This window comes from Perissodus microlepis, chromosome 6 (genome assembly GCF_051167445.1).
Source record: "Perissodus microlepis isolate ML-2025 ecotype Zambia chromosome 6, ASM5116744v1, whole genome shotgun sequence".
Taxonomy (NCBI): Eukaryota; Metazoa; Chordata; class Actinopteri; order Cichliformes; family Cichlidae; genus Perissodus; species Perissodus microlepis.
In genome coordinates this window covers 522,396-547,128 of record NC_140466.1, presented here as the reverse complement: position 1 = coordinate 547,128, position 24,733 = coordinate 522,396, and the positions used below count along the sequence as shown (strand labels likewise).

The following is a 24,733-nucleotide window of genomic DNA, read 5'->3' as shown; positions in this document are numbered from 1 at the left end:
CGTTCTTTTGAATCAGCTACGATGCGCAGTAAACGAACGATTGCGAGAAGAGCAGGCTGGCTGTCGGAGTGGTCGATCATGCGTCGAGCAAATCTTCACCCTCCGCATGATCATTGAACAAACATTGGAATACCAAAGGAAGATTTCTATTAATTTCATTGACTTCGAGAAGGCTTTTGACAGCGTCCACTGGCCGACTCTATGGACTATCCTACACCACTATAGAGTCCCTCAGCAGTTTGTAGATGCCTTTCATTGTCTTTACTCCAACTCCCGTTGATGCGTCCGGATGGATGACGGCTGCACAGATTTCTTTAAGATCAATACTGGTGTCAGACAAGGATGCGTGCTATCCCCTTTCCTCTTCCTGTTGATAATTGACTTCATCATGCGACAATCAGTTGACCAAGCTGGCATCGGTGTCCCCTGGCACGAAGCGCGTAATCTCACTGACTTGGACTTCACAGATGACATCGCCCTGCTTTGCACAATTCAGGAAGACCTCCAAAAGTTGACCACGGCCCTGCAGAGGGAGTCGACGAAAGTTGGATTAAGAATCAGCGCCAAGAAGACTAAGGTACTCCGAGTTGGCTATGCACGTGCCCGCGTTCCTGTCATGATCAACCAACAACGTGCTGAAGAGGTGGAGAATTTCACATATCTTGGCAGCATCATCTCGAATGACGGGATCTCTGACCGAGATGTCGACGTCATAGTAGGGAAGGCGGTCGCTGTCCTGCGAGGTCTCCAACCTATTTGGAACTCGACCTCCCTGAATGTTACGGTCAAGATCAGACTATTGAACTCTATCATCTTTCCTATACGCTAGTGAAACCTGGCGCTCAACAACTGCAATTACTTAACACCTGAACGTGCTTCAACAACGTGGCCTGCAGCGAATCCTGAAAATTTCCTACCGGGACCGAATAACAAATGAGGAGGTCTTACGAAGAGCAGGCACCCGCCCTTTAGCCGATGTTGTTGCAGAAAGGCGCTTCCGCTTTGCAGGCCATATTTTACATCTACCCCCTTATCGCCCAGCCAAGATTGCCATTACATGGCTCCCATGCACTGGCAAGCGAAACCAAGCTCGACCAAAGATCGCATGGCGACGAACATTTATGGATGATCTGAGAATTGTCGACATTGCCTGGGACGAAGCTGAAGCAGTCGCTGCTGACCGACATCGATGGAGATCATTAGCTGCCCGACGCGCCGCCTGGCGTAAGAGGAACTAAGTCTAAGAAAGTCACTCATCCACCTCATGAAACACATATATTTCCATTTTCACAACTAGTGCATGGTGAGTACAAAACAAGAATTAGAAAACGTAATGTCTTCATATGTTGATCATCCTCTCATAACCACTCAGTTTTTAGAAACGGAATAACTGTGTGTGTACTGGAACTGTTTTTATGTTATTTCTCCAGGCCTACAGGGGGCGCAGGTTCACACAGTTTGCTATGTTCAGCCAATTAGTTATTAGAAGAATTGTGATAGGAAGCGTTTGCTCATTAGTGAAGCAAGACATAGGCTGTGTCCCAATTAAGAGACCGCACGCTTGAAGTACGCATTTTGATTCTGTGAAATGCTATGCTTCTGTTTACAAATGACCCCTGACATGAGTGTCCACTGATTATCCTCTTCATAGCAGCCCTCACTTCCTCTATACTGCTCCTCTGCACTTCCCAATTTCTTAACTGTCCTCCAGTTGTCCTCCCCTCTCTCTTATTTTCTTCATTCAGCTCCTACAAGTCTTTTTCTCTGTCTTTAGTGTCCAGCTTCACATGCAACTCACTATAACACAGTTTTTATGCTCAGCACGCACCCCTGTCATGAAGAAACATTTCTTTTGAGATTACCCCAACTCCATTTTTCTTGTAATCTGCACCATGGTAGAACAGCTCGTGGCCTTCAATTCAACCTGCTCTCCTCCATATATGACAGGTTGAAGGACAACTGCATATAATACAAATTCATATTAGTTAATATAAGGACAAAAATAATGTAAATATGGTAAGAAAATGGTTCAGAGGTTATTATTTTTCATGTTATATTATGGGTTTTAATTCTATTTAAGAGAACTGCAATCTATACATCACTGATCGGCTAGTAAGCCTTTTCTGGGATCGACTGGTAGTGTCTCCATTCTCCACTAGGGGGCTTCTCCTCATGGCAATAAACGACTGCATGAGAGAAGCAACTCATAATCCCTCTCATGATTCTTTTCCCCGTTTTCAGTGGTGTAACACATACACATTATGTACTACCTGCCCTCTCTTTATATTATCAGCCACCTCTCCATTTACCTGTCGTAGCCGCTACTTCAAAATCTCTACTCTCACCTTCACACTCCTGCCTTTCCTTCTCTCTGACTGCCAGAAAACAGTAGCACAGTTTCAGCCAGCACCATATTGGCCAACAGCACCGTGGCGCATCTGTGATTGCGGCCGCAGCACCCGGCCCACGAGGCGTTGGAAAGTGGCAGGGGCTCTGAACAACCCGAATGGAACTGTGACAGAGTGGAGAAGGCTGACTTATCTTTGGACTCTGCAGACCAGGCAATCTGCCAGTAGCCCTTGGTTAAATCCAGTGTGGTGAAAAAGCGAGCACTGCCTAACCAGTCCAGGAGCTTGTTGACCCGGGGAATGGGATAAGCATCAAACTGTGACACTTTATTCACCTTGTGATAGTCTACACAGAACCGTATAGACCCATCTTTCTTCACTACCATAACTATTGGGCTACACCAAGCGCTGTGTGACTCTTCTATTACTCCCAGCTTCAACATTTCCGCCAATTTCCTCTGCACGATTTGGTAAATGGTAAATGGACTGGTTCTTATATAGCGCTTTTCTACTCTCCTGGAGTACTCAAAGCACTCTCTACAACACGCCGCATTCACCCCATACACACTATACGGTGAGTGCTTTTTTTTAAACTATCATTCATACGCATTCATACTCTGATAGATGCATCTGAGAGCAAGTTGGGGTTAGTATCTTGCCCAAGGATACTTGGCATGCAAACTAGGGGAGCCAGGGCTCAAACCACCAACCTTCCGATGAGCAGCTGACCTGCTCTACCTCCTGAGCTACAGCCACCCCCTGTCTTGTGTGCTCTTGTGTGCAGCAACATCTGCTTTCTGTGCGAGATGGTCATCACAATGGTGGGAGGCAGGAATGTTTGAATTTGGTACCTCCTTTTCCAACTGTCCACAATCACTCGCTGCCGCGGGCAGGCTGAGAGCCGCCGCCTGGGCTACACCAGACAGCAATAGAAGCAGCAGAAGCAGCAGAAGCAGAAGAAGCAGAAGAAGCAGCAGAAGCAGCAGAAGCAGCCTCAGCGCTGATCTCTCCATCCAAACAATGCAGAGAGTCAACTGCTTTTATCATACATTCGGTATATAATAGTTTGGACAGAAATCGTGATGTGAAGAAACAGTCTTTGCCGAAACAAAATTAAACTTCGACAGACGTTAAAACTTTACCTGAGAATTTTCAGTGCACAGTGTGGACTTTCCAATCCAGACGATAGCAGCATCACTCCTAAATCCTTCAGGTCATTGTTACTCAGGTCCAGCTCTGTCAGACTGGAGACCTGTGAGCTTAGTACCGAAGACAGAGCTTCACAGGTTCTTTCTGACAAATTGCAGCTGCTCAGCCTTGAAATGAGTTAACAAAACATTTGTAACATTTTGGGGTATAAAAAAAGACCTCCAAAGAGGTCTTACTTTTTCAGATACAAGAATGGTTGATTGCAGGATCAAACAGTTTAATAATGCCACTTTAAATTTCCATAGGAATTTTACATTCCATTATCTAAAGTTAATAATCTGACCAAGATATTTAAAACTGTCTATAAACAAAGTTGCAAACCAGTAGTTAATTTTGCTGGTGGTTTAATGTGTTGATTTGTTTTCACAATTATCAAATCACTGGTTTTGTTTAGTTTAGTGTTTAGTGAACAATCATGGTGTTTTAAGACATTTTCTAATTCTTGTTATCTATGTACTTACAGAGCTGTTTTTGAGGCTTTGACCACTAGCAAAAGCCTCAGAAGAGCCTCCTCTGAAGCAGAGTACTTCTTCAGGTCAAAAACATGCAGATCTTCTTCTGATGACAGTAAGATGAAGACCAAAGCTGACCACTGAGCTGGAGAAAGTTCATATGTGGAGAGGCTTCCTGAACTTAAATACTGTTGGATTTCCTCTATTAAAGAACGATCATTTAGTTCATTCAGACAGTGGAGAAGATTAATGTTTCTCTCTGGAGACAGATTCTCACTGAGCTTCTCCTTGATGTATTGGATTGTTTTCTGGTTGGTTTTTGAGCTAGCATGTGTTTTTTTCAGTAGGCTCTGTAGTTTATCCTGATTGGTCTGCAGTGAAAGACCCAAGAGGAAGCGAAGGAACAAGTCCAGGTGTCCGTTTGAACTCTGTAAGGCCCTGTCAATCGAAATTTTGTTGATCTTCTTTGAAGATATTTTACTGAAAAGCAGTCGAAGGATTTTCAGAGACAGTGGTGGTGAAAGCATCACATTTATGTTACTGTTATTAAGTGACATCCTCACATAAAGAGCAGCCAGAAACTCCTGAACGCTCAGATGGACAAAGCTGAACATCTTGTCTTTCCCTTTCCTTCCTCGATCTTCTTTGAAGATCTCTGTGAACACTCCTGAGCACACCGAGGCTTCACTGAAATCAATGCCGCTCTCTCTCAGATCCTTCTCATAGAAGATCAGGTTGCCCTTTTCCAACTGCTCAAAGGCCAGTTTTGCTAATGACTTAATGTATTGAATGCTCTTCTCTGGGCCATACTTTTCTTTTGTCCGATCAATCTGAAACACCAGGAACTCTGCGTACATCTCAGTCAGAGTCTTGGGCAGCTCTCCTCCCTCTCTGGTTTTCAACACATCCTCCAGAACTGTTGCAGTGATCCAGCAGAAGACTGGGATGTGGCACATGATGTGGAGGCTTCCTGTTGTTTTGATGTGGGAGATGAGTTTGTCAGCTTGCTCCTTACCTTTGACTCTCTTCCTGAAGTACTCCTCTTTCTGTGGGTCTGTGAACCCCCTGACCTCTGTTGTACTGCTGATAAACTCTCGAGGGATCTGATTGGCCGCTGCAGGCCGTGTGGTTACCCAGATGCGAGCAGAGCGTAGCAGTTTCCCATTGATGAGTTTCCTCAGCAGGACATCTGTTTTAGTTGCCTTTGTTACATCGACAGAGTGAATGTCTTCAGAATGAAGGTCGAGATGAAGGCGGCTCTCATCCAGCCCATCAAACACAAACAGAAGTTTGAATTTACTCTTGTCATAGTTGGTGATTCCTGATGACTGAACATCTGTAAAGATGTAATTAAGAGCCTCCTGTGGGATGCCTACAGTTTCTGGGATGCATTCATGAATGAGCTCTGCCAAGCTGAACTTTTCTCCCTTCAGAGGATTCAGCTGACGGAAGGTGAAGGGGAAAATCAGATGCACATCTTGATTGGATCTTTGTTCAGCCCAGTCCAAAACAAACTTGTGAACAAGGAAAGTTTTTCCAATTCCTGCGATTCCATTGGTCATCACTGTTTTGATGGGTCTGTAGCCTCCTGAAGGATGTTTGAACATGTCTGTGGGTCTAATAGGTTTGTCTGGCTCTGCTGGCTTCCATACTTTCTCAATCTGCCGGACCTCATGCTGTGTGTTGATATGTACATCATACCCAGCTGTGATGTACAGCTCTGTGTAGATATCAGTTAGATGCAATTTATCTTCTGTCCACCCTTCTTGTGCGCACATGAACTTGTCCTGTAAGTTTGATTGAAGCATCTGCTTGTAAAACATGATGGGGCGAGGCTCTGGTACTGGAACCACCACATCTGTATCAAACAAGTAACAAATTATAAACCTGTGTCTACAAATACCCATGTTAATGTTAGAAACACATGAATTTCAGGGTGAAATATTGTCTCAAGATAATGCTTCATGCATTTCTTCAGGAAACATTATAACTTTCATAATTGGACGTTAATGTTTGACTGAAGACACTCACAGAAATACATTTATAACTGCCTTAGAAGCTCTACTTTAGCCATAATGACTCAGTAAAAATAAATTCCACTCTGAATATATAGATAAAAAGTTATTCAAGCAGGTTCGTGGTTTATTTTTAAAAGTGTGATCAGGCTAGACAGTCCCCTAGTCTTCAGAACCAGCTTGAAAGGATGACTGCCAAAAGCTTCTGACAGTGTTGTGTTGTCAGTCTTCGCTTACAGGAATAATTCATGATTCAGTAAGGGCTAGATGTTACAATCCCTGATAATGCATTGCGTCAAATGGAGACCAAAGACCATTGATCAGTGGTTGTTGATCAGTGGTTGTTGATAAATGGTCATAAGAATTTGCATAATCATGTTGATGGAACTGTCCTCACCGCCCATTGTTCCTTCAGTGGGCTGGTTTCCGTCATTATGCAAATGTGGTGTATATAAGAAACCTGCAGTCAGCTGAGACTGAAGAAGTCACTTGGATGAGTGACGAAACGTTTCTCCCACTGAAAACGCTACGTCCAGATGAACAGAATCCACCTTTGGAGATGTGGTTTTGGTGGTTTCATTGAGCAATAACCTTCAGCTTGTACTGGGGTGGTTTCTGAGTCTGAAACATCTCAAACGAGAATCATCACCCTCAGGTCAGAGACCATGGTTCTCAACCAGGAAGGTGGTATCTGTAAGGCCAGATATCACTGAGTGATCCGCCATGTGCTAGCATCTAGCACCATTGCTGTTATGTGCTGGATTGTCTCAGGGGCACCTTTACACAGCCTGCACCTGGGGTCTTGCCTGGTGTAATAGACCCCAGCCTCTATGAATCTTGTGCTCAGAGCTTGTTCAGTCCAGCTTTGTCCAGCTGCTGGTAGGATTTCTGGATATCAGCCACCTCTTTTATCTGCCGGTGGTACATACCATTCAGGGGCCTGTCTTTCCATGATGGTTCCTCCTCTTTTTTGGGTTTCTGCTGCCTGAGGTATTAACTAACCGCACGGTCGGTTGGGGCCATCTTCCTGATGTAATCATGGATGTTTGTTGTCTCATCCTGGACTGTGTTACTGACACTTACCAGTCCCCGGCCTCCTTCCTTCCACTTAGCGTACAGCCTCAGGGTGCTGGACTTGGGGTGAAACCCCCCATGCATGGTCCGGAGCTTCATCGTCTGTATGTAAGTGGCTTCTATCCGCTCCTGTGGCCAACTTTTTATCCCAGCAGGGGGGAGGGCGTAGGTGTTGATAGCCCGGATCTTGTTGTTACCGTTCAGCTGAGTCCTCAGGAGTTGCCTGACCCTCTGCAGGTACTTGGTGGTTGCAGCTTTCCGAGCAGCATACGCCACACCCATACGCCATGGAGTTCCTGTTGACAGCTGTTAGGGTCATAGGCCTTCTTGTAACCAGTCCAGGAAGTGCACAGGTTGGTCAGCCTAGTCTTGCAGTCTCGGGCAGCTGCTCGGTCTACTAGTAGCTGGTGTTTGGCACCTCTGGTATTCTTGCCAATCCCCTTCCGTGCCCCACTCATGTATTGAGCTATATGTCTGTTCACCTTAGCCGCTATGATGCCTGACAGGATCTTCCATGTGGTACTGACAGTGTTGGGGAGTAATGGAATACATGTACCAGCGTTATGTATTTAAAATACAAAATATAAGTAACTGTATTCTGTTACAGTTACCATTTAAAAAGGTGGTGTCACGGTCAGCCGCTGACCGTGTGGAGAGTGTTTGGAGGACCCAGGTGCGGACACTTTTGCTAAACTCAAAGCGAGCCTTTATTAGGGGCTGATACAGAAGGCAAAATAACAAACAATAAACTACGGCAATGACAAAACTAAGAACCTAAACTGGGAGAAACTAAAGGCTATGAACGAGGACCATGAACGAAGACTAGGACTGAGGACTGAACTATAACGAAGTACTATGAACTGACTATGAACACAACATGAAAAACTATGAACAAGATCTCAGTGCTGGCACATGAAGGTGCAGGAAAACTCGACTGGAGCAAGTGACTATGAACATGTCCGATACCGAATCTTGCAGGCTAGAATCATGATGTGCAGCTAGAATAACAGGGTGGGTGAATCAGACGACACGACCACGAACACAGGAAGACTGAGGACTTAAATACACACATGAGGTGATCAGGGGAAGTGGAGACACATGAGGACACAGCTGACTAGAATGAAACATGATGACAACACAGGGGAGAGTAAAACTAAATGCAATGAACAAAGAACACCAGGCTCTTTCAAAATAAAACAGGAAACACGGAGACATAGACAAGACACGAACTTGACAAGAGCCACACAGACATGACAGGTAGGCGCATGAACCAGTGAGACTGAGTACAGGGGGAGATGGCAAAAGGAATTTAAGAAACAAAGGACTAAACAGCAACCTGGAAATTAACTAGATGAGCCAAACTGAAACTAGAACACCAATGAATACAAAATGATACATTAAAAACCCACATACTGGGTCACACAACCCAGTAGGGGAGAGCGGGGTAAGTTGTCACACTTTTCACACTGACTAACTTTTAATAAATGTTTCACCAAATGAAAGAAGGAAGTCTCGGGCACATATGATGTATTCATTACATTTTCATATCTTATCTCATTACGGAGTTGTAGACTGTTGAATGGAGAATGTGCACTTGTGACAGTTTGCCCCATCGGCAGGTAAGTTGTCACACTAGATTATCTTAAAATAAGAACACAAATACTTAATTGTGATTATTGATTTTAATTGTTAAATTCAAAACAAAACTGGAAATTTGAACAATTATGCCAAGAGAATTTTGAAAAAAACAATTATTTCAATCCAATACACATTTTAATCAAAACATTAAGTAGAAAGAAAACTTTAGTTTGAACTTTAAACTCAAATGTTCTCTGGCTTGCACATAAATCCATCATAACTGAATGGAATGCTGCAAATAACTTGCTTTACTTAACATGTTTATCCTCTGAACAAAACAGATGCCCTATTTCTGATTAATCAGACTCAACTTCAGAGTCACAATTCTGGCACACATAAATTGCCTGGCCTGAGGTGCAAGCATCATGGGCCCATTTGTTGCATTTTATGCATTTTACCCAGGTCTCTTTTGGACGACTGTTTGAAAATGGCTCCACACAGACAAGGCAGAAGCACTCTTCATCATCTGATGATGACTCTTGAATTATTTTTCTTCTTTTAGATGCGTTGTTCTTCATAGGTCCAGATGTTTTCCCCCCTCGCGTCCCTCTCTTTTGAAACAGCTTTTTGCTAGATTCAGCCTTATTCTTTTCTTTTTCTAGTTGCTGCTTCACTGGCGTGTCGGTTAGAATTGCTGATTTGCGTCGTTTTCTTCCTTTGCTGGATGGTTTTCGGCGGCCAGCTTTTGGATATGGCCGGATGTCCTCTGGAGTTGGTAGTCCGCTGTCAGTAATTGCAGTGCTGGGTAAGGGTGAGCTCGTGATGGAGATGGTGCTGGAGCTTGGCAGTGCAGAGGTAGTGCTGGGGCCTGGCAGTGCAGAGGTAGTGCTGGGGCCTGGCAGTGCAGAGGTGGTGCTGGGGCCTGGCAGTGCAGAGTTGGTGCTGGGGCCTGGCAGGTCAGAGTTGGTGCTGGGGCCTGGCAGTGCAGAGGTAGTGCTGGGGCCTGGCAGTGCAGAGTTGGTGCTGGGGCCTGGCAGTGCAGAGGTAGTGCTGGGGCCTAGCAGTGCAGAGTTGGTGCTGGGGCCTGGCAGTGCAGAGGTAGTGCTGGGGCCTGGCAGTGCAGAGTTGGTGCTGGGGCCTGGCAGTGCAGAGGTAGTGCTGGGGCCTGGCAGTGCAGAGTTGGTGCTGGGGCCTGGCAGTGCAGAGTTGGTGCTGGGGCCTGGCAGTGCAGAGGTAGTGCTGGGGCCTGGCAGTGCAGAGTTGGTGCTGGGGCCTGGCAGTGCAGAGTTGGTGCTGGGGCCTGGCAGTGCAGAGGTAGTGCTGGGGCCTGGCAGTGCAGAGGTAGTGCTGGGGCCTGGCAGTGCAGAGGTAGTGCTGGGGCCTGGCAGTGCAGAGGTAGTGCTGGGGCCTGGCAGTGCAGAGTTGGTGCTGGGGCCTGGCAGGGCAGGGTCCGGAATAGGGCGATCTGTGACGTAGGATGGTGCAAACTCAGCTTCCAGAAATACATTTCTGTTGTAAGGTTGAATCCCAGCCACCCTAAAACCAGCCTGAATGTTCAATGGGGTTGCAGCCAGAGGATATGCAATTGCCACAATCCCAGGAATGTCATAAATAGACATTGTCTTCCCAGGGTTGTTCCTCATCCAGGCATCACACGTGCTGTTGATGTGCCTCTTTAGTGGCCCGTAGACAGACCTGTCTAATGGTTGGAGCCGATGTGAGCAGTGGGGTGGGAATGACAGCATGATTATGCCATTTTCTTTGGCATAATTGAGTCCATCAATGGACAGATGAGACTCGTGGTTGTCCAAAAGGAGTAAACAGGGCTTCTCCTTTGAACACTTTGTATGTTCATTGAAATGTTGCAGGAAGTCAACAAAGTGTGTGTCTTTCATCCATCCAGAGGAATTTGCCCCTCCTTTGCTGCCGGGTGGCCCGTTGATCAGGAAATGGTCACGGAAGTGGACACGCGGGAAAATAAAGTATGGAGGTAAACTATTCCCTATGGCTGAGACAGCACAGGCCAGTGTGACAAGGGTTCCCCTTTCAGCAGAGGTCAATGACCCTACTTGTTTGAATCCACGTCTGGCCAACACTTTGTCTGGTTTATGTACAGTGGTGACCCCAGTTTCATCAACATTCCAAATGTCTCCTGGTCCAAACTCATATTTGCATAACACTTTCTCTAAGTTGTCAAAGAAAGCATTGACATTCTCTCTGTTGAAGCTACTTGCCCTGGCAAGGCTAGTTGCTTCTGGCTTTCTCAGTGACAATGTTGTATGCCGCTTTAAAAAGCCTGTAAACCACTCTTTGCTGGCCTTTTCTTTTTTTGCCCACAAAGGCACAAACTTCAGTTCGTGTGCCACAGCAAACTGGTAGGCAAGCTTTCTGACCTCACTTGGTGACAGACCAAAATAAATGTCAGCTGACCTAGTAATATACTCAACAAGCTGCTTTTCCAAATCAGGGGAAAAAATCTTCCTTGGCGTTGTATAACCAACCATTGTTGTTGGCATGGCTGTCTGACTTTCAATTTCTTCTCTGGTAATCTTTTGACAATACAGAGTTAGAGTACGGTAATTTATGTCAAAATCCTTTGCTGTACTTCTGATTGATTTGTTCTGTATCTTTACCTGCCTGACTGCCTTTAACATAATGTCAGGTGGTGTTCTGCCACGCTCTGTCTTTCGTTGATAATTTCGAACCATCTTACTTTCTTCCTTCCTTCCTTCCTTAATTCCTGCCTCTCCTTCCTTTCTTCAAAAACCTTATTACAAATACAAATGAATTACAATATCACAATTTTTTGGAGCATTTATTTGTACTGGGGCAAGTTGTCACATGTGACGACTTGCCCCAAAGTTAATGAGACAACTTGCCCCAAACTGACATTTATGCTAATTTTGGCTAAATGTCAGGGTTAGCTCAACATAGCACATCAGCTGAAGTATCAAAAGACACGTTAATGTCTCCTCTATTTTGTGTAAAATAATAATTTGTAACATCTATACCTAACAAAGTTGTACTGAAGAAAATTTAAAGTGATTTATTTTTCCTTTTAGGTCAAAAAAATAAAAAAGATGTGCTCACCTCAGATTAGAGCAGTCTTGACCACATGTGAACAGGAGGTTGACTATAGAAGAGGAAGTCACACAAAGTGGCTATTTCATTTTTGAGATAGAGCCTCTAGTGTTGGAGTTATGAACAGTGTGACAACTTACCCGTGTGACAACTTACCCCGCTCTCCCCTACCGTGACAGGTGGTATTCAGAATACAGTTACTTTGTTGAAATAGAGGGATTACACGGCGGTCATTTCCTGTTTCATATGTTCGGCTATGCCCTCTGTATTTCTGGTAATTCCACACTGGTGGAAACCCCAAAAAAAAAAACACGCATTAAGAGGCTCTAATGCCTGGGTCTCAATACCACGGCCCATGTCACCTCTACTTGCAGCCCGCATAATGACGTGAAGAAATATTTTCTAAAATTATTATTCAAAAAATTATAGTGTTACAGGCATCGCCCTAAAGGGGCTATACGCTCGGAATAGTTTTCTATACGAGATCACTGCAAAAAGTGCAGCCTTACCTAATGTCCACCTACTGTTACTCATTTATATTAAGATTTAAACATCTGGTTGGTGTTGGTATGGAGAGTAACCTTCAGTAACAGTAATAAATCACACAGCAATAGGACATTCATGTAGTTGTAAAAAGCATGATAATATATTAAGTAATCCAATTTTTCAGAATATGTTACTCTCATTGAGTAACGTAACAAAATACGTTACAAAACGTTACATTTTGGGGCATGTAATCTGTAATCTGTAGTGGAATACATTTGAAAAGTAACCTTCCAAACACTGCTGAGAAGTATGTGGCAGGGAGGTGGTCTCTGGCCTGCTGCAGTGGATGGGTGGTGCAGTGAGCTCTCGGGCGCATAGGGGACAGGTGTGTGTGCTGAGACTAATGACTCTCTCATTATATATAGTGACGGCAGAGACTGATGGAAAAGTGTGTGCAGTGGAGGAAGCTGCGAGAGGAGCTGACTCCTGGCTCGAGTTGTGCCTTAACCTGAACGAACTGGTGAACAAAAATAAAGAAACCCAAAACACGTCAGTACACTGTGTGGGTCCGATCATTGCTACAAAGTACAACAAGCTGCCCATACCTCAAGCCTTAGAAGCTGCCAAGCAAAGACTCACAGTCTTGCCCAACAGCTTGAAGAGGTATGCAAGAGAGACAGAAGCTAGGAGAAAAAAAACAACTGAACCATCCAAGGTGTACGCTCAGTGGTAAGGCAACAATATGAGAAGAGTACCACCAAGGCTGTAGCCATACTGGAAGAGCATACAGAAGAAGCATGCAACACATAACAACAATGTTCAGTGGCTAGGGAATCTAAGTCCACAGCAGCCTCCCTGAACAGGATCCAGTAACCAGCTCTTCATTCTAGGATGTCTCGCACTGTGATGGACAGCACCTTTTAAAATCCTTCTGTCACTGAGTTTCAGTTCCTGCTTTAATTTTTCTTGTGTTTAGTTCACTCAGCGTTCACCTGTCTCACCTTTCAGAGTTCTGTCTCTGAATTCAGGTTTAAGTTCATTTGAATGGAAAACTGCATCTCCTGCTGTATCCTGAGAGCTGGTTTCCACCTGTCCTGTGTTTTACTTCATTCCTCACCTGTATCCACTCCTCTGAGCAGTTATCTGTGTATAAATGCTCTGGTCCATAAATCAACTCACATTCTGCATACATACGTTCAGCATAATCTAACAGTTTAGTGAAAACCTGATATGATGACAGCGCTAACTCACAGAAAGAGCTGAGACAGCAGAGCACAAAAAGGTCTACAGCAGATGTTCGACTCTCTTCTGTCTGCTGGTTAGGAAGAACAGCAAAGGTGAAAACTTTGAGGTGAAATGTGAACCAGCTGAGATGATAGCAGACAAACACACCTTTGTAAGCAGCAGCAGCTCCCTCCCCAAAGCCTTCGCTGATCCTGCTGCAGACAGAGAGATTTCAATCCGTCCACTCTTCAGGAAAGAGCTGAAACAAGAGGAAAGATCATCACATCTTTTTCACAACCAAACAGGAAGTGCATCATTTCCTTGTGTGAACACAGCTGATTCATGAAATGTAGCACATGCTGTCTGAGCAGCTTCACACAAAAAATAGGTGAACTGACCCTTTAAACCTCAGCCACACAAGCTGAGGGTTAACCAGCTGTAGTTAAAAGATGGACACAACCTGTTCCTGCTGTCACTTGGTGAGTGGACAGGCTGCGGACCACACAGAGTGGACAGTGAGGCTCCTGGATAACACAGACCCTGTGTTATTCTCTGACATGCAGCCTTCTGTGTTAGCATAAGTGTATCTGTGACTGAGCTGCGTCGTGAACACGGAGGTGAAGGTGGGGGCGAACATAGAAGATACTGAGATGAAGTGAAAACCCTGTGGTTTGGCTCAAAAAGTTTCCAGCAGCTTCGCAAGAAACAGGAAATTATAAAAACATTAACATCCTTTCACAGTGCCGCACAAAATGCTGTTTTACTGCTCGGTCCTTAACTCTGACGACGGGGTTCCTGCTACATCGTATCGACTCTGATCTAATCAAACTACATGGACATCAGCTAAAACGCTGAGTTGCAGTACAGACATTTTCACCAGTCATCCAGCATTTATTACCATACAAGAGATATTTATTTTTAGAGTCATAAATATCTGTAGAGTCTGACTTCAGTGAGCGCTCGCCTGGATTTTCCTGTTGGATTATTCCAGCACCCTGTTAACACTAATGAGACCTGCTGTGGGCAGACTGGTTTCCACAGCACTGTCAGCATCAGTGATCTCAGACCACAAACCAGCAGCTTAACGTGCTGCAGACACAGTTTTGATCCAAGTATGAAAGACAGTCGTGTTTAAATGATGTGAGTTTGTCCTGTTACTTCAGAGCCTCTGAAAATTGAGACCGTGCACTAAAAACGTCTGTGATTACTAAACAGTTAAAGTCTGCACTTCGGTCACACCTGCATTTCAGGTCCATCCATGTTCATCATGTTCACTGCTAAAAACAAATGATGGAGCTCAGTGTTTAGGAAGCGAAGGGAGTCACATCACAACGTAGAAACTCGTCCTGGCTGAACACGGTACAGCAGGAGGTCGAGCGTAGTCTCATTTTAATGATCTGAGTCCAAAACTCAGCCTTTCCTCGTGTATCCTCCACCAGTGTATCTTCCACCAGTGTCCCCTCCACCAGTGTCTCCCTCAGTGTGTCTGTGTTATGAACACCTTGAGCCACGAGTTGGCAGTTCGTCTTGTAATCATAAGGTTGCCGGTTCGAGCCCCGGCTCGGACAGTCTCTGTCGTTGTGTCCTTGGGCAAGACACTTCACCCGTTGCCTACTGGTGGTGGTCAGAGGGCCCGGTGGCGCCAGTGTCCGGCAGCCTCGCCTCTGTCAGTGCGCCCCAGGGTGGCTGTGGCTACAATGTAGCTGCCATCACCAGTGTGTGAATGTGTGGATGACTGGTTGTAGTTTAAAAGCGCTTTGGGGTCCTTAGGGACTAAGTAAAGCGCTATACAAATGCAGGCCATTTACCATTTCCTCTTTAGCTTTTTTATCATGCTTGAAGCGCTTTGTGTCTTTTTTGGCTTAATTTGGAGTTTCTTGGAGTTTTTTGTTAATTTGCCAGTCCTTCTGCGTCCTCTCTGCACCACACACCTATAACAAAGCTCAACATTTGCTCACAAATATGTTATATTTGGAACATCTTGTAACATTCTTTACAAATCAAATCGCTCTTTTATGAAAACTGGTTTAATGATGGTATTCTTCTTGTAAGTCAGCTATTCAATAACACAGGCTCATTGTATAATTACTCAGCGTTCCTTACAGGTGTAACATCCCAGTATCCCCACACCTGTCCATGCCCTGCCCTGTCCTGACAGAGTCTCCTTAAAGCTTCCTTCAAAGACAGAAGAGCGATACAGAAACATTTGCCTTTACTCAGCTTTTATGGAAACATATCGTTAGTTTCATCTCTGGCAGCATCTTTAGTGAGAAAGACTCTCGTGCGTTTCCCTCATCGATCAAACTCCACATCTGTAAATGTAAGCTGTCCACTCTCAGGACAGAAACAGAAAGTTTGTTCCTGTCTCAACAAGAAAGCTTTAAAAACATGAATATTTGTAATATTTTAATGTCTGTATTTAATTATTCAGTGTGTCTGTGTTACTTTCCCCCGTTTAATCTGTATTTCTGTCCTGTGTGTTTACTTATACATACTCTTCCACTGTGTTATGATTTTGCGCTACAGTTGTCCTTGTGTTGTTGTTAAAATTTCTGTTGAAATAAAGTTGGAGGAAAAATAAAAAATAAAATAAAAAGCGCAAAAACCAACGTCACGTGATCGTTAACCTCGCTTAGTCGTCACTTCCTGTCCGTGAGGAAATTTTAATCCAAAGAAGTGAAACAAGCGAGGGTGACCATATATTGATTTCCAAAAAAGAGACACTTTAATAATACTGTTTGCTTAAAGAAACATATTTAACATATTTGCTTTCTCTGTGCGGTTAATGAATGGTGAAATAAAAAATGTCACGCAGGCTTTTACAGTCAACAAGTGCAAAAAAAATCACGTAAAAGCCTCCGGAATAATTAATGGTACAGAAACGATGGCTCATCTGGGACGGTAGGAGGGAAATTTCTGTTACAGTTCGTCTGAAAAGATGCGCTTTGACATGTTTTACACGTCATCGGGCGTCTGTGGGCGCAGAACAGCCACTCACAACGCAGCAGCTGGGGGGTGACGTCACACATTTTCATCACTCTCGAAAATCCCCCCGTGACAAGTGGACATGTCCGGGGAAAGGGGGACGGTGGGTCACTCTAAAATAAAATAAACATGAATCAGACACTGAAGGCGTTTTTAAATTCACAGTGAATAAAACTCGCTGCTTGGATTTTAAACTCAAACGGTAATAAATCGGTCCTGATGTGCTTCTGTCGATAAGAAATGATTTCAGTAAGTTTGCTGTCCAGGACTGAAGACGCAAGACCATCGACATCTGTGATACGGACTCGAGTCCATCATTGGCTGGTTTGCAGACTGCAGCCCTGACGACCTGACAGAGCAAACACGGCACAGAGTTACTATGACGGGGCTTATGGTCACCTTATAGGTGCCAGCCACAGATGGGCAGTAACTCGTTACTGTAATCTGATTACTTTTTTCAAGTAACGAGTAAAGTAAGGGATTACTATTGCAAAACCGGTAATTAGATTACCGTTATTTTCCTGTAGGAACGCTGCGTTACTGCGTTACTCAAACCGTGATTTTTTTTGCGAGAATGTCTCATGACAGTGACGTAAGCGAGTGCGACGTTGGTGACAACAGCTGTGTGCAGATCAACAATGGATCATATATGGAGTGCGGAGAGAGTATGAGCGTGCAGCGTTTAAAGCGTGGAAGTACTGACCTTACTTTGAGTTTGATTCCATAAAAAGTGACAAAAACATTAGTGTCCGCTGTGCGTGGGAAGAAAACTTCTTTTTACAGCGAAAAAAAACCCCTAAACTTCCGAGCAAGCACCGAGTAGCTACCACGTAATGGGAAACTCAGAGAAACTCGTGGATTCTTCCACTGACCGCTGCGGCTCACCTGCACCAGGGTAAACCTCCGCCTACCCCACTCCTGCTTTACAGGTGAAAATAGAGCAACAGGACCGCTAGTCTTTGACTTTATTTATTTTCTGCTGTGTTTTACTTGCATCTATTTGAAAGAGTGAGTGTAAACACAAAAAATATTTTATTTTATGTGCAGAAAATAGGTTTAAATGTTAAACTAATTTCTTCCAGTCAGAGAATGTTGCATTTAATTTAATTTTTGCTTGATGCATAAAGTTAAAAGATTAAAACTAATAAAACAAGTTTTAAAAGAGACTTTTCCATTTGATTACATTTTGTATGATGAAAAAGTAGAATTGGGCTGAAAGATCTATCACTTTATCACCTATTCAGGTTGTAAATCGTTTTTTAAAAAGTAACTAAGTAATTAATTACTTTTGGAAATAAGTAATCAGTAAAGTAACGGGATTACTTTTTTGGGGAAGTAATCAGTAATTAGTTACTGATTACTTTTTTCAAGTAACTTGACCAACACTGCTGCCAGCGCATCATGGAGTTAAGGGAAACGAAACGGCAGATAGGACAGCAAAGGAAGCAAAAAGAGACTTTCAGTGGATTGTCAGTGTTAGCAGGACGGAGAGTAGAATCCGGCACAAAGTGAAAGAAAGGCGGCAAAAGCAGTGCGCCATGGTTTTACAACATCCAGAGGAAAAGAGGAGAAATGAGAAGCACAGGAAGAGCAGAGAGCAGAGCGCCATATCGGAAAACACCGAACAGGAAAGTGTGACTGCAACAGAGAAAAGAAACGATCAGAAATCTGATGCTGGAAGCTGGTCAGAAAGCTCGGCGGTGACATGAAAGTGAAACCGCAGAAAGTTATCAGAGCATGTTTTTAACACAGACTCGTTTGTTTGGTTTGAATTTATTTGATTTTGTTGTTGACATGTCGGTCCACACTCCGGTAATGCACCATTTTGCTCTTTGACAACCGCCAATAAACTACACTGTGACGTAGCGGCAGGTCACGTGCTGTGCGGGTCAGCTGACTGCCTTCTTCCGGGTCTTCTGATCGGTGTTTGCTGTGGTGTCTCCGCTGTGATCCAGGTAAACTCGCTTTTTCTGGCTGTTATCGATCACCGATCGCTCCGATGGCTTCCGTGTGCGGACAGAGCCGCCCGTTAAAGCGCAGTCACAGCGGAAAAGGCGCACTTTGTGCCGCAGTCAGTCGCACCGAAGCCGGTCTGGTTTGAAGCGGACAGATCCGGTAATGCCGTGAATTCATCAGCGGAGGAGAAAAAATGAACTCACGTTTAATGTGAGGGGCTCTCGGAAGTACAGGTGACAGGTGGGGTGGACATGTGCGAGGACAGAGACAGGTGGTGGTTAGAATCCCGGGCTCCACCATCCACGGGTGGAGACGAGCGTTACCGAAGGTTTGAAGAAGGTTGGAGATGGTGTAGTCGAGCTGAAGACGCTCCGATGGACACGAGTGCATCAGAGGGACAGACGGCTACAGCCACCTGTCAGTCAAACAGGCCACGCCCCCAATAATGCAAACTTTAAGCTTGCGATTTAAACAGCTTCGTCAGGTGCAGGTGCCCTGCAGCAGGAAATCACCTACAGAGACCAAAGTCTGTGGGGATGACAGTGCTGCCCCTGCTGGACGCCAGAGGAACTGCAGGTCTCAGCTGCTGGTTATAAAAGTTTTTTTAAAAAGCGTAGGCGGGTTTGTCGTGGTCAGAAATGGACCAGATGCAGGCGTGGACCGTCATCGTGGACCGTCATCGTGTTCCTGCGTCGGTTTTTCGCCCTGTCAGATGATTTGTGCTGTTTCCTGTTGTTGCAGAGTCAGAACGCCATGAACGCCTCCGACAGCGATGAAGACATCTACAACGAAAGGTCGGCCTTGGTGCGGTCCGAGTCTCCCGCGCTCCCCTCCTACATACCAGACTCAGACCTCACGCCCCCCAATGGCACGCCAACCAAAAGGTTAAAGGTCAGTTTCCGTTCACTGAGTCTCTCCAGTGTTTCATTCCCACGTGTCCCGCTGCGCTGACGCCATGCGTTGCCCTCTGTTGGTGCAGGCGGGGATAAGCAGGAGGCCGGGGGCAGCCGCTGCAGACGGCGGCGGGTCAGATCCGGAGGTGGAAGCTGACGAAGAAGAGCTGACCCTGAAGTATGGCGCCAAGCACGTCATCATGCTCTTCATCCCCGTCACCCTATGCATGGTCGTCGTGGTTGCCACCATCAAGTCTGTGAGCTTCTACACGGAGAAGACGGACCAGCAGCTGTAGGTCCTCGCTCCCGCCGCCACACGCCGCCACCTCCTCCCCTGTCAGCTAACTGTGATGTTTTTCTCCGCAGGATCTACACGCCGTTCACGGAGAACACCTCCTCCGTTGGCCGCCGCCTCCTCAACTCCGTCCTGAACACCATCATCATGACCAGCGTCATCGTGGTCATGACCATCTTCCTGGTCGTCCTGTACAAGTATCGCTGCTACAAGGTGAGCTCCTCCTCATATTCACCCGTCTCTCCTGTTGCTCACGTAGATGAAGGAGACGTCCGAGGTTTCTGCTGAGTGCAGGCGTGCTGTGATGTCACATGTGATGTCATGCAGCCTGTTTTAGTGGAAACGGAAAGCCGACCTCCCCCAGAACACTCCTCCTCCCCCCGCTGCTGGTAAAACGTTTGTAACGCACTTTGAAAGAACGTTCATCCCGCTGACGTCCATATCAGGAAATGATGCGCGCCGTAAAACACCTGATGATGTAATGAGCTCGCCGAGCGCTGCTGCTTGTCGTGTTACTGATTGACCCACCATCACTTACTCCGTCTGCATGATAGACTAGCGTTGCATTCGAGGACCAGTGTGCGCTGTACAGGAAGTGACACTTTGATGTGTTTGTTCAGTTCATCCACGGCTGGCTCATCCTGTCCTCCCTCATGCTGCTCTTCTGGTTCAGCTTCATGTACCTGGGGTGAGTCCTGTGATTGGATACTGACGCCACAGCGTGATGCAGAACGTTTGTCACAGAGCGTCTCAACGCTCGTGTTGCTTTTTCCGATTTCCAGGGAGGTGTTTAAGACGTACAACCTGGCGATGGACTACCCGACGGTGGGCGTGATCATCTGGAACTTCGGGGCGGTGGGGATGATCTGCATCCACTGGAAGGGCCCGCTCCAGCTGCAGCAGGCCTACCTGATCCTCATCAGCGCCCTCATGGCCCTCGTCTTCATCAAATACCTGCCCGAGTGGTCGGCCTGGGTCATCCTGGGTGCCATCTCCGTCTACGGTGAGTGGAGGCTTCAGACCTGGGGGCGGGGTCGTGGAGAGCTCCTTGCCAGCTCCAAGCGGCGGTGCTGCTCTCAGTTTTCCCATCATGCTTTGCTCAGGTTGTTTGTGCTGTTGCAGACCTGGTGGCCGTCCTCAGTCCTAAAGGTCCTCTCAGGATGTTGGTGGAAACGGCTCAGGAGCGTAACGAGCCCATCTTCCCCGCCCTCATCTACTCCTGTGAGTGCTTCCAGCAGCTGTTCTCGATCAGGGCCGATCGATAACAGCTCTGCAGTTTATCTAATGTTTGTGATTGTTTCCTCCTCTGATCGTTATAAGAGGAATCTGAAGGTTTCAGGAACATGCGACTAAAGGTCAAACCTTCGAGGTCTTCTTCTGCTGACCTCCCGTCTGCAGCTCTGAGGTCTCGGAGCGCCCAGAGGAAGCGCCTCAGAGACGAGCTCGAAGGGAAACTCAGAAACAGAAAGTTGGTTTTTGGGAAGCACTTCCTGGAACCTTTCGATCTTGGCTAATAAGAAACTCGTAAATCAGCCGTTTAGACGTTCCCGTCGTGAAGCGCAAGTTCATGAGGGCTTCCTGGCCGTGACGCTGCCGTCACATGATAACTTCCGCTATAATGAAACCAGATTCAGACTCTGACGTCGAGCCGCTGCAGCGCTCTTACGTCCTGAGGCGATCACGATCCTCGGGTCGAATCTAAAACCGCAGCCCGATGACGTCACCTTTCATTTTGTTCTGTGTTCAGCCGCCATGGTGTGGACGGTGGGGATGGCGAGCCCCAATGAGACTCAGCGCTCTGAACCAGGTCAGGTATCGCGCCCATAACATCTCCACATTTGTGTGTTCATCCACAGAACTAATACTGCTGCTCGGACGCCATTTTGTTTTTCAGACGAGGAGGTGGAGCAAAGCGACGGAAGGGCGGAGCCTCCCAGCAGACACTCCAGGTTGCTTCCAGAGGACGAGATGGAGGAGGACAGTGAGTCCGCCGTCGCTCAGCTGTCCGAGGTTAATGGCGGTCTGCAATTCTCTGACGCGTCTCTGTTGTGTGTGCAGGAGGCGTGAAGCTAGGCCTCGGCGATTTCATCTTCTACAGCGTTCTGGTTGGAAAAGCCGCGGCGACCGGGGGCGACTGGAACACGACGCTCGCCTGCTTCGTTGCCATTCTTATCGTAAGTTTTACGTTTGACTCCCTGATATCTACGCCACAACAAACTCAGCGTCTACAGTCACACCAACCCGGATCAGGTGTGCCAAGAATCTGACGTCGCCCGTCCGCGATGCCAGGCGTGGGCTCAGGCTGGCGCAGGAATTACAGCTTCGTGGCCACAAAGAGGACACGTTAAAATATCCTTTGTGCGCAGACGTTAGATTCAACTTCAACTTCAGAGTCTTAACTTTGATTTAGTAAGAGAAACGTCACAAGTGACGCAACAAAACTTTGGCATGTTCTGTGTTTTGGACAGACTTGCATTTAAACGCATTTACAGTAGGAAGCCGAGGTCGGGGGAGGCGGGGCTGTGAGGAGGGTCAGGTGACAGGATACACCTGAGCTGGGTCAGAGTAACAGCACACACCGACCGTAACCATATTTACTGAGACAGTTTTTTAGATGAAACCACGCCGACCACAGCCGCAGACAGGACAGAAAACAGGTAACCAGGGCGAGGGGCGGCGAGGGGCGGCGAGGGGCGCACACAACCCAGGACCTGAATGCACTGGTTCTCACTTACAACCAGTTCAATCAGTCCAGACCGATCCTTCGAGATCACAGCATTGAAGGATCTCGATGTCTCTAAAAAAGATAAATCCCACGCTGACACAACGGCGCTCATCCACCACGGCGGCGTGTCCCGGCCCCGCCTCACAGCTCTGAGTTACAGCCCGTCTGCCCTCTGTCATCACACCATCCTCGATCACACTTAGGTGAGTTTAATGAAACATGAAAAGTAAAATGTTTCCACCTGAGATCAACAGGAGCCGACGTCAAACATGTAAAACTAATCGTATGAGCTGCGCAGGCCCTCGTCAGGCACGCAGGACTTCCTCACTTAAAACTGCGCCTGTCTCACCTGTGCCTCTGTCTCACCTGTGCCTCTGTCTCACCTGTGCCTGTCTCACCTGTGCCTCTGTCTCACCTGCGTCTCACCTGTGCCTCTGTCTCACCTGTGCCTGTCTCAGGGTCTCTGCCTCACTCTGCTGCTGCTGGCCATCTTTAAGAAGGCTCTGCCGGCGCTGCCCATCTCCATCACCTTCGGCCTCGTCTTCTACTTCTCCACGGACTTCCTGGTTCAGCCCTTCATGGACAACCTGGCCGCTCACCAGTTTTACATCTGAGACAAAGCTCCGCCCACCTCACCCCCCTCTTCGTTATCTCGCTGGACTGCTGCCTTTTGTTGATGCAACGCACAAAGATTGTTTCCTGCACTCGTCCTCAGACCACAGGAACTGATGTAAGAGTGTGTGGAAGGTGGGCGTGGCTGTTACCTGGTTGTTTCTGCTCAGGTTGTTTCTACGTCACCTGCTGACTGATATTTAAACCGTCTGTAGTCTCTGTCGTGTTTCTGAAGCCGTGATGGTGATGTCACCACGACTTTCTGTGATTGGCTGACGTTCCCGTCATTCTTCACTTAATTTAAGCTCATCGCTTTAACTTCAGGAAACAGGTGGGATGTCTGATTGGGTCATGTGACCTAATGAAACTTACCTGAGGGACGAGCTCACTTTGAGTGAAGCGCTTCAGGGCCATGACATGAAACCCTGAGAGGCCAAATCTAAAAAGTGCAGTGGGAGGAGTCTGAAGCAGCTGCTGAGCGCTGTGATTGGGTATTTCCCGCTGACACGCTTTTATCCAGAAGGATGTTTGTTATTCTTATTATTTTGTTATTTCATCTTTAATTAAGCAGGTAAACCTAAAGGAGACACGAGGTCTCGTTTTCAAGAGCGACAAAACTCCAACATGTTAAAACAAACTGCATTCGTTACAGTTCATATTAGCAGTGAACTGGGAATGAAACAAATGACGGGATTTAATTTTTGATCGAGAAGGGGGAAAAAGTTAAAAAATAAAAGTGCAAACTGGATTTCCTGTGTTTGTATTTGAGTCTTTGGGGCTGCGTACGTCAGCGATGCCGCCTCACTGAAACATTTATAAACCTGAACATAGAACAAATTCATCATTAACAGCTGCAGCCGCGCTCACAGCGTCACAGATGCCTGTAGCTTCAGTGTCAGAGGTCACACGTGGGTCTATTCTGACCTTTCATTGGACAATCGAGTGAAGAGCCGTGAGCACAGCTGGAAACAGTAACGTTGACATAATTAGGCTGCTGTTAATGAAAGCTGAAACTCTTCTGCTCGTTTCCAGCTCCGTGTTTTGATTCTCCCACAGCAGCTTTGCATGATTCCCAGTTCGTAATCATCCTTCTTTACCTGACACCGCACCTCAGTGCAGCCAGCCTGTCTGAAACGAGCCGTTTCAGGTGTTTACGCTGGCTATTTTCTGATTGGCTTCTCTCGTAAACAAGTGCGTTGGGTTTCTCCCCTCTCAGTGACATCATCCAGATCCAGAGTGTAAAAAAACAGAGACACTGGGTATTCAGAGCAGCCTGAGCTGAACGAGCTCATGGTTACTGTGAACGTCTCGTTAGGAGCCGATGGCGTGCACAAAGTGTTCTCACACAGTTTCCCACTTCCTGTGCAGACAGGAAGCATACAGCTGGATGTTTTTGTGCGTTTGTGGCAGCACCGCTCAGATTTTCAAACTGAAAACAAAATTTGCTCTTTTTTAACTGACTAATTATAACTTTAATATATTTATTTTAGCCGTTTTCTTTTTAATGTGTTTTCTGAACGCAAACAGAAACACTGAATTTTGGGCCTGACGGGACGCCGTACAGAGATGGAGCAGGTGCTTTCTGGATGATTCCATGTTTAATAATCTGCTGTAGCTTCAACACTACCTGGGCGGGTCTTAAATGTTCCAGTTCTTTGTTTTTGTGCAATAAAGTTTATTATAATCTGGGTTTTTTTAGCCTTGTTTGGTTCCTCATTTTGGTTTCCTGTCGTGTATTCAGTGTTTTCATTCTTACAATAAAAAATTATTTTTCTTGTCAAACTGACTTCGTCTTTTAAA

The 24,733-nt window shown here is 46.2% G+C and overlaps 2 protein-coding genes across 2 annotated transcripts; one reads left to right on the top strand and one right to left on the bottom strand.

The window, feature by feature from the left end:
* Nucleotides 1-15: 15 nt before the first annotated feature.
* LOC146384717 (NLR family CARD domain-containing protein 3-like) lies at nucleotides 16-18,954 on the bottom strand. Its single transcript, XM_084929809.1, has 5 exons — nucleotides 18,612-18,954; nucleotides 13,636-13,726; nucleotides 4,019-5,867; nucleotides 3,491-3,664; nucleotides 16-523 (listed from the first exon to the last, which is right to left on the bottom strand). Exons 3-5 carry the CDS (start codon nucleotides 5,830-5,832, stop codon nucleotides 493-495), a joined length of 2,019 nt encoding a protein of 672 aa, XP_084785935.1. The 5' UTR covers nucleotides 5,833-5,867; nucleotides 13,636-13,726; nucleotides 18,612-18,954; the 3' UTR covers nucleotides 16-492.
* Nucleotides 18,288-24,715, top strand: psen2 (presenilin 2). Its single transcript, XM_084929831.1, has 11 exons — nucleotides 18,288-18,407; nucleotides 19,150-19,299; nucleotides 19,388-19,593; nucleotides 19,668-19,809; nucleotides 20,217-20,284; nucleotides 20,379-20,599; nucleotides 20,719-20,817; nucleotides 21,344-21,403; nucleotides 21,491-21,577; nucleotides 21,655-21,770; nucleotides 22,780-24,715. The coding sequence occupies exons 2-11, from the start codon at nucleotides 19,162-19,164 to the stop codon at nucleotides 22,933-22,935; spliced, it is 1,293 nt and encodes a 430-aa protein (XP_084785957.1). The 5' UTR covers nucleotides 18,288-18,407; nucleotides 19,150-19,161; the 3' UTR covers nucleotides 22,936-24,715.
* Nucleotides 24,716-24,733: the final 18 nt, after the last annotated feature.

Bases quoted from the DNA above. Each gene is read 5' to 3' on its own strand.
- LOC146384717 (XM_084929809.1), bottom strand. From the start codon at position 5,832: ATGTTTTACAAGCAGATGCTTCAATCAAACTTACAGGACAAGTTCATG. The intron at 3,665-4,018 runs GTAAGTACATAG...ACTCATTTCAAG, and splicing joins AAAGCCTCAAAAACAGCTCT to GCTGAGCAGCTGCAATTTGT. The intron at 524-3,490 runs GTAAAGTTTTAA...CTCCCTCTGCAG, and splicing joins TGTGCACTGAAAATTCTCAG to GGCCGTGGTCAACTTTTGGA.
- psen2 (XM_084929831.1), top strand. From the start codon at position 19,162: ATGAACGCCTCCGACAGCGATGAAGACATCTACAACGAAAGGTCGGCC. The intron at 19,810-20,216 runs GTGAGCTCCTCC...GTGTTTGTTCAG, and splicing joins ACAAGTATCGCTGCTACAAG to TTCATCCACGGCTGGCTCAT. The intron at 20,818-21,343 runs GTGAGTGCTTCC...TTCTGTGTTCAG, and splicing joins CCCCGCCCTCATCTACTCCT to CCGCCATGGTGTGGACGGTG.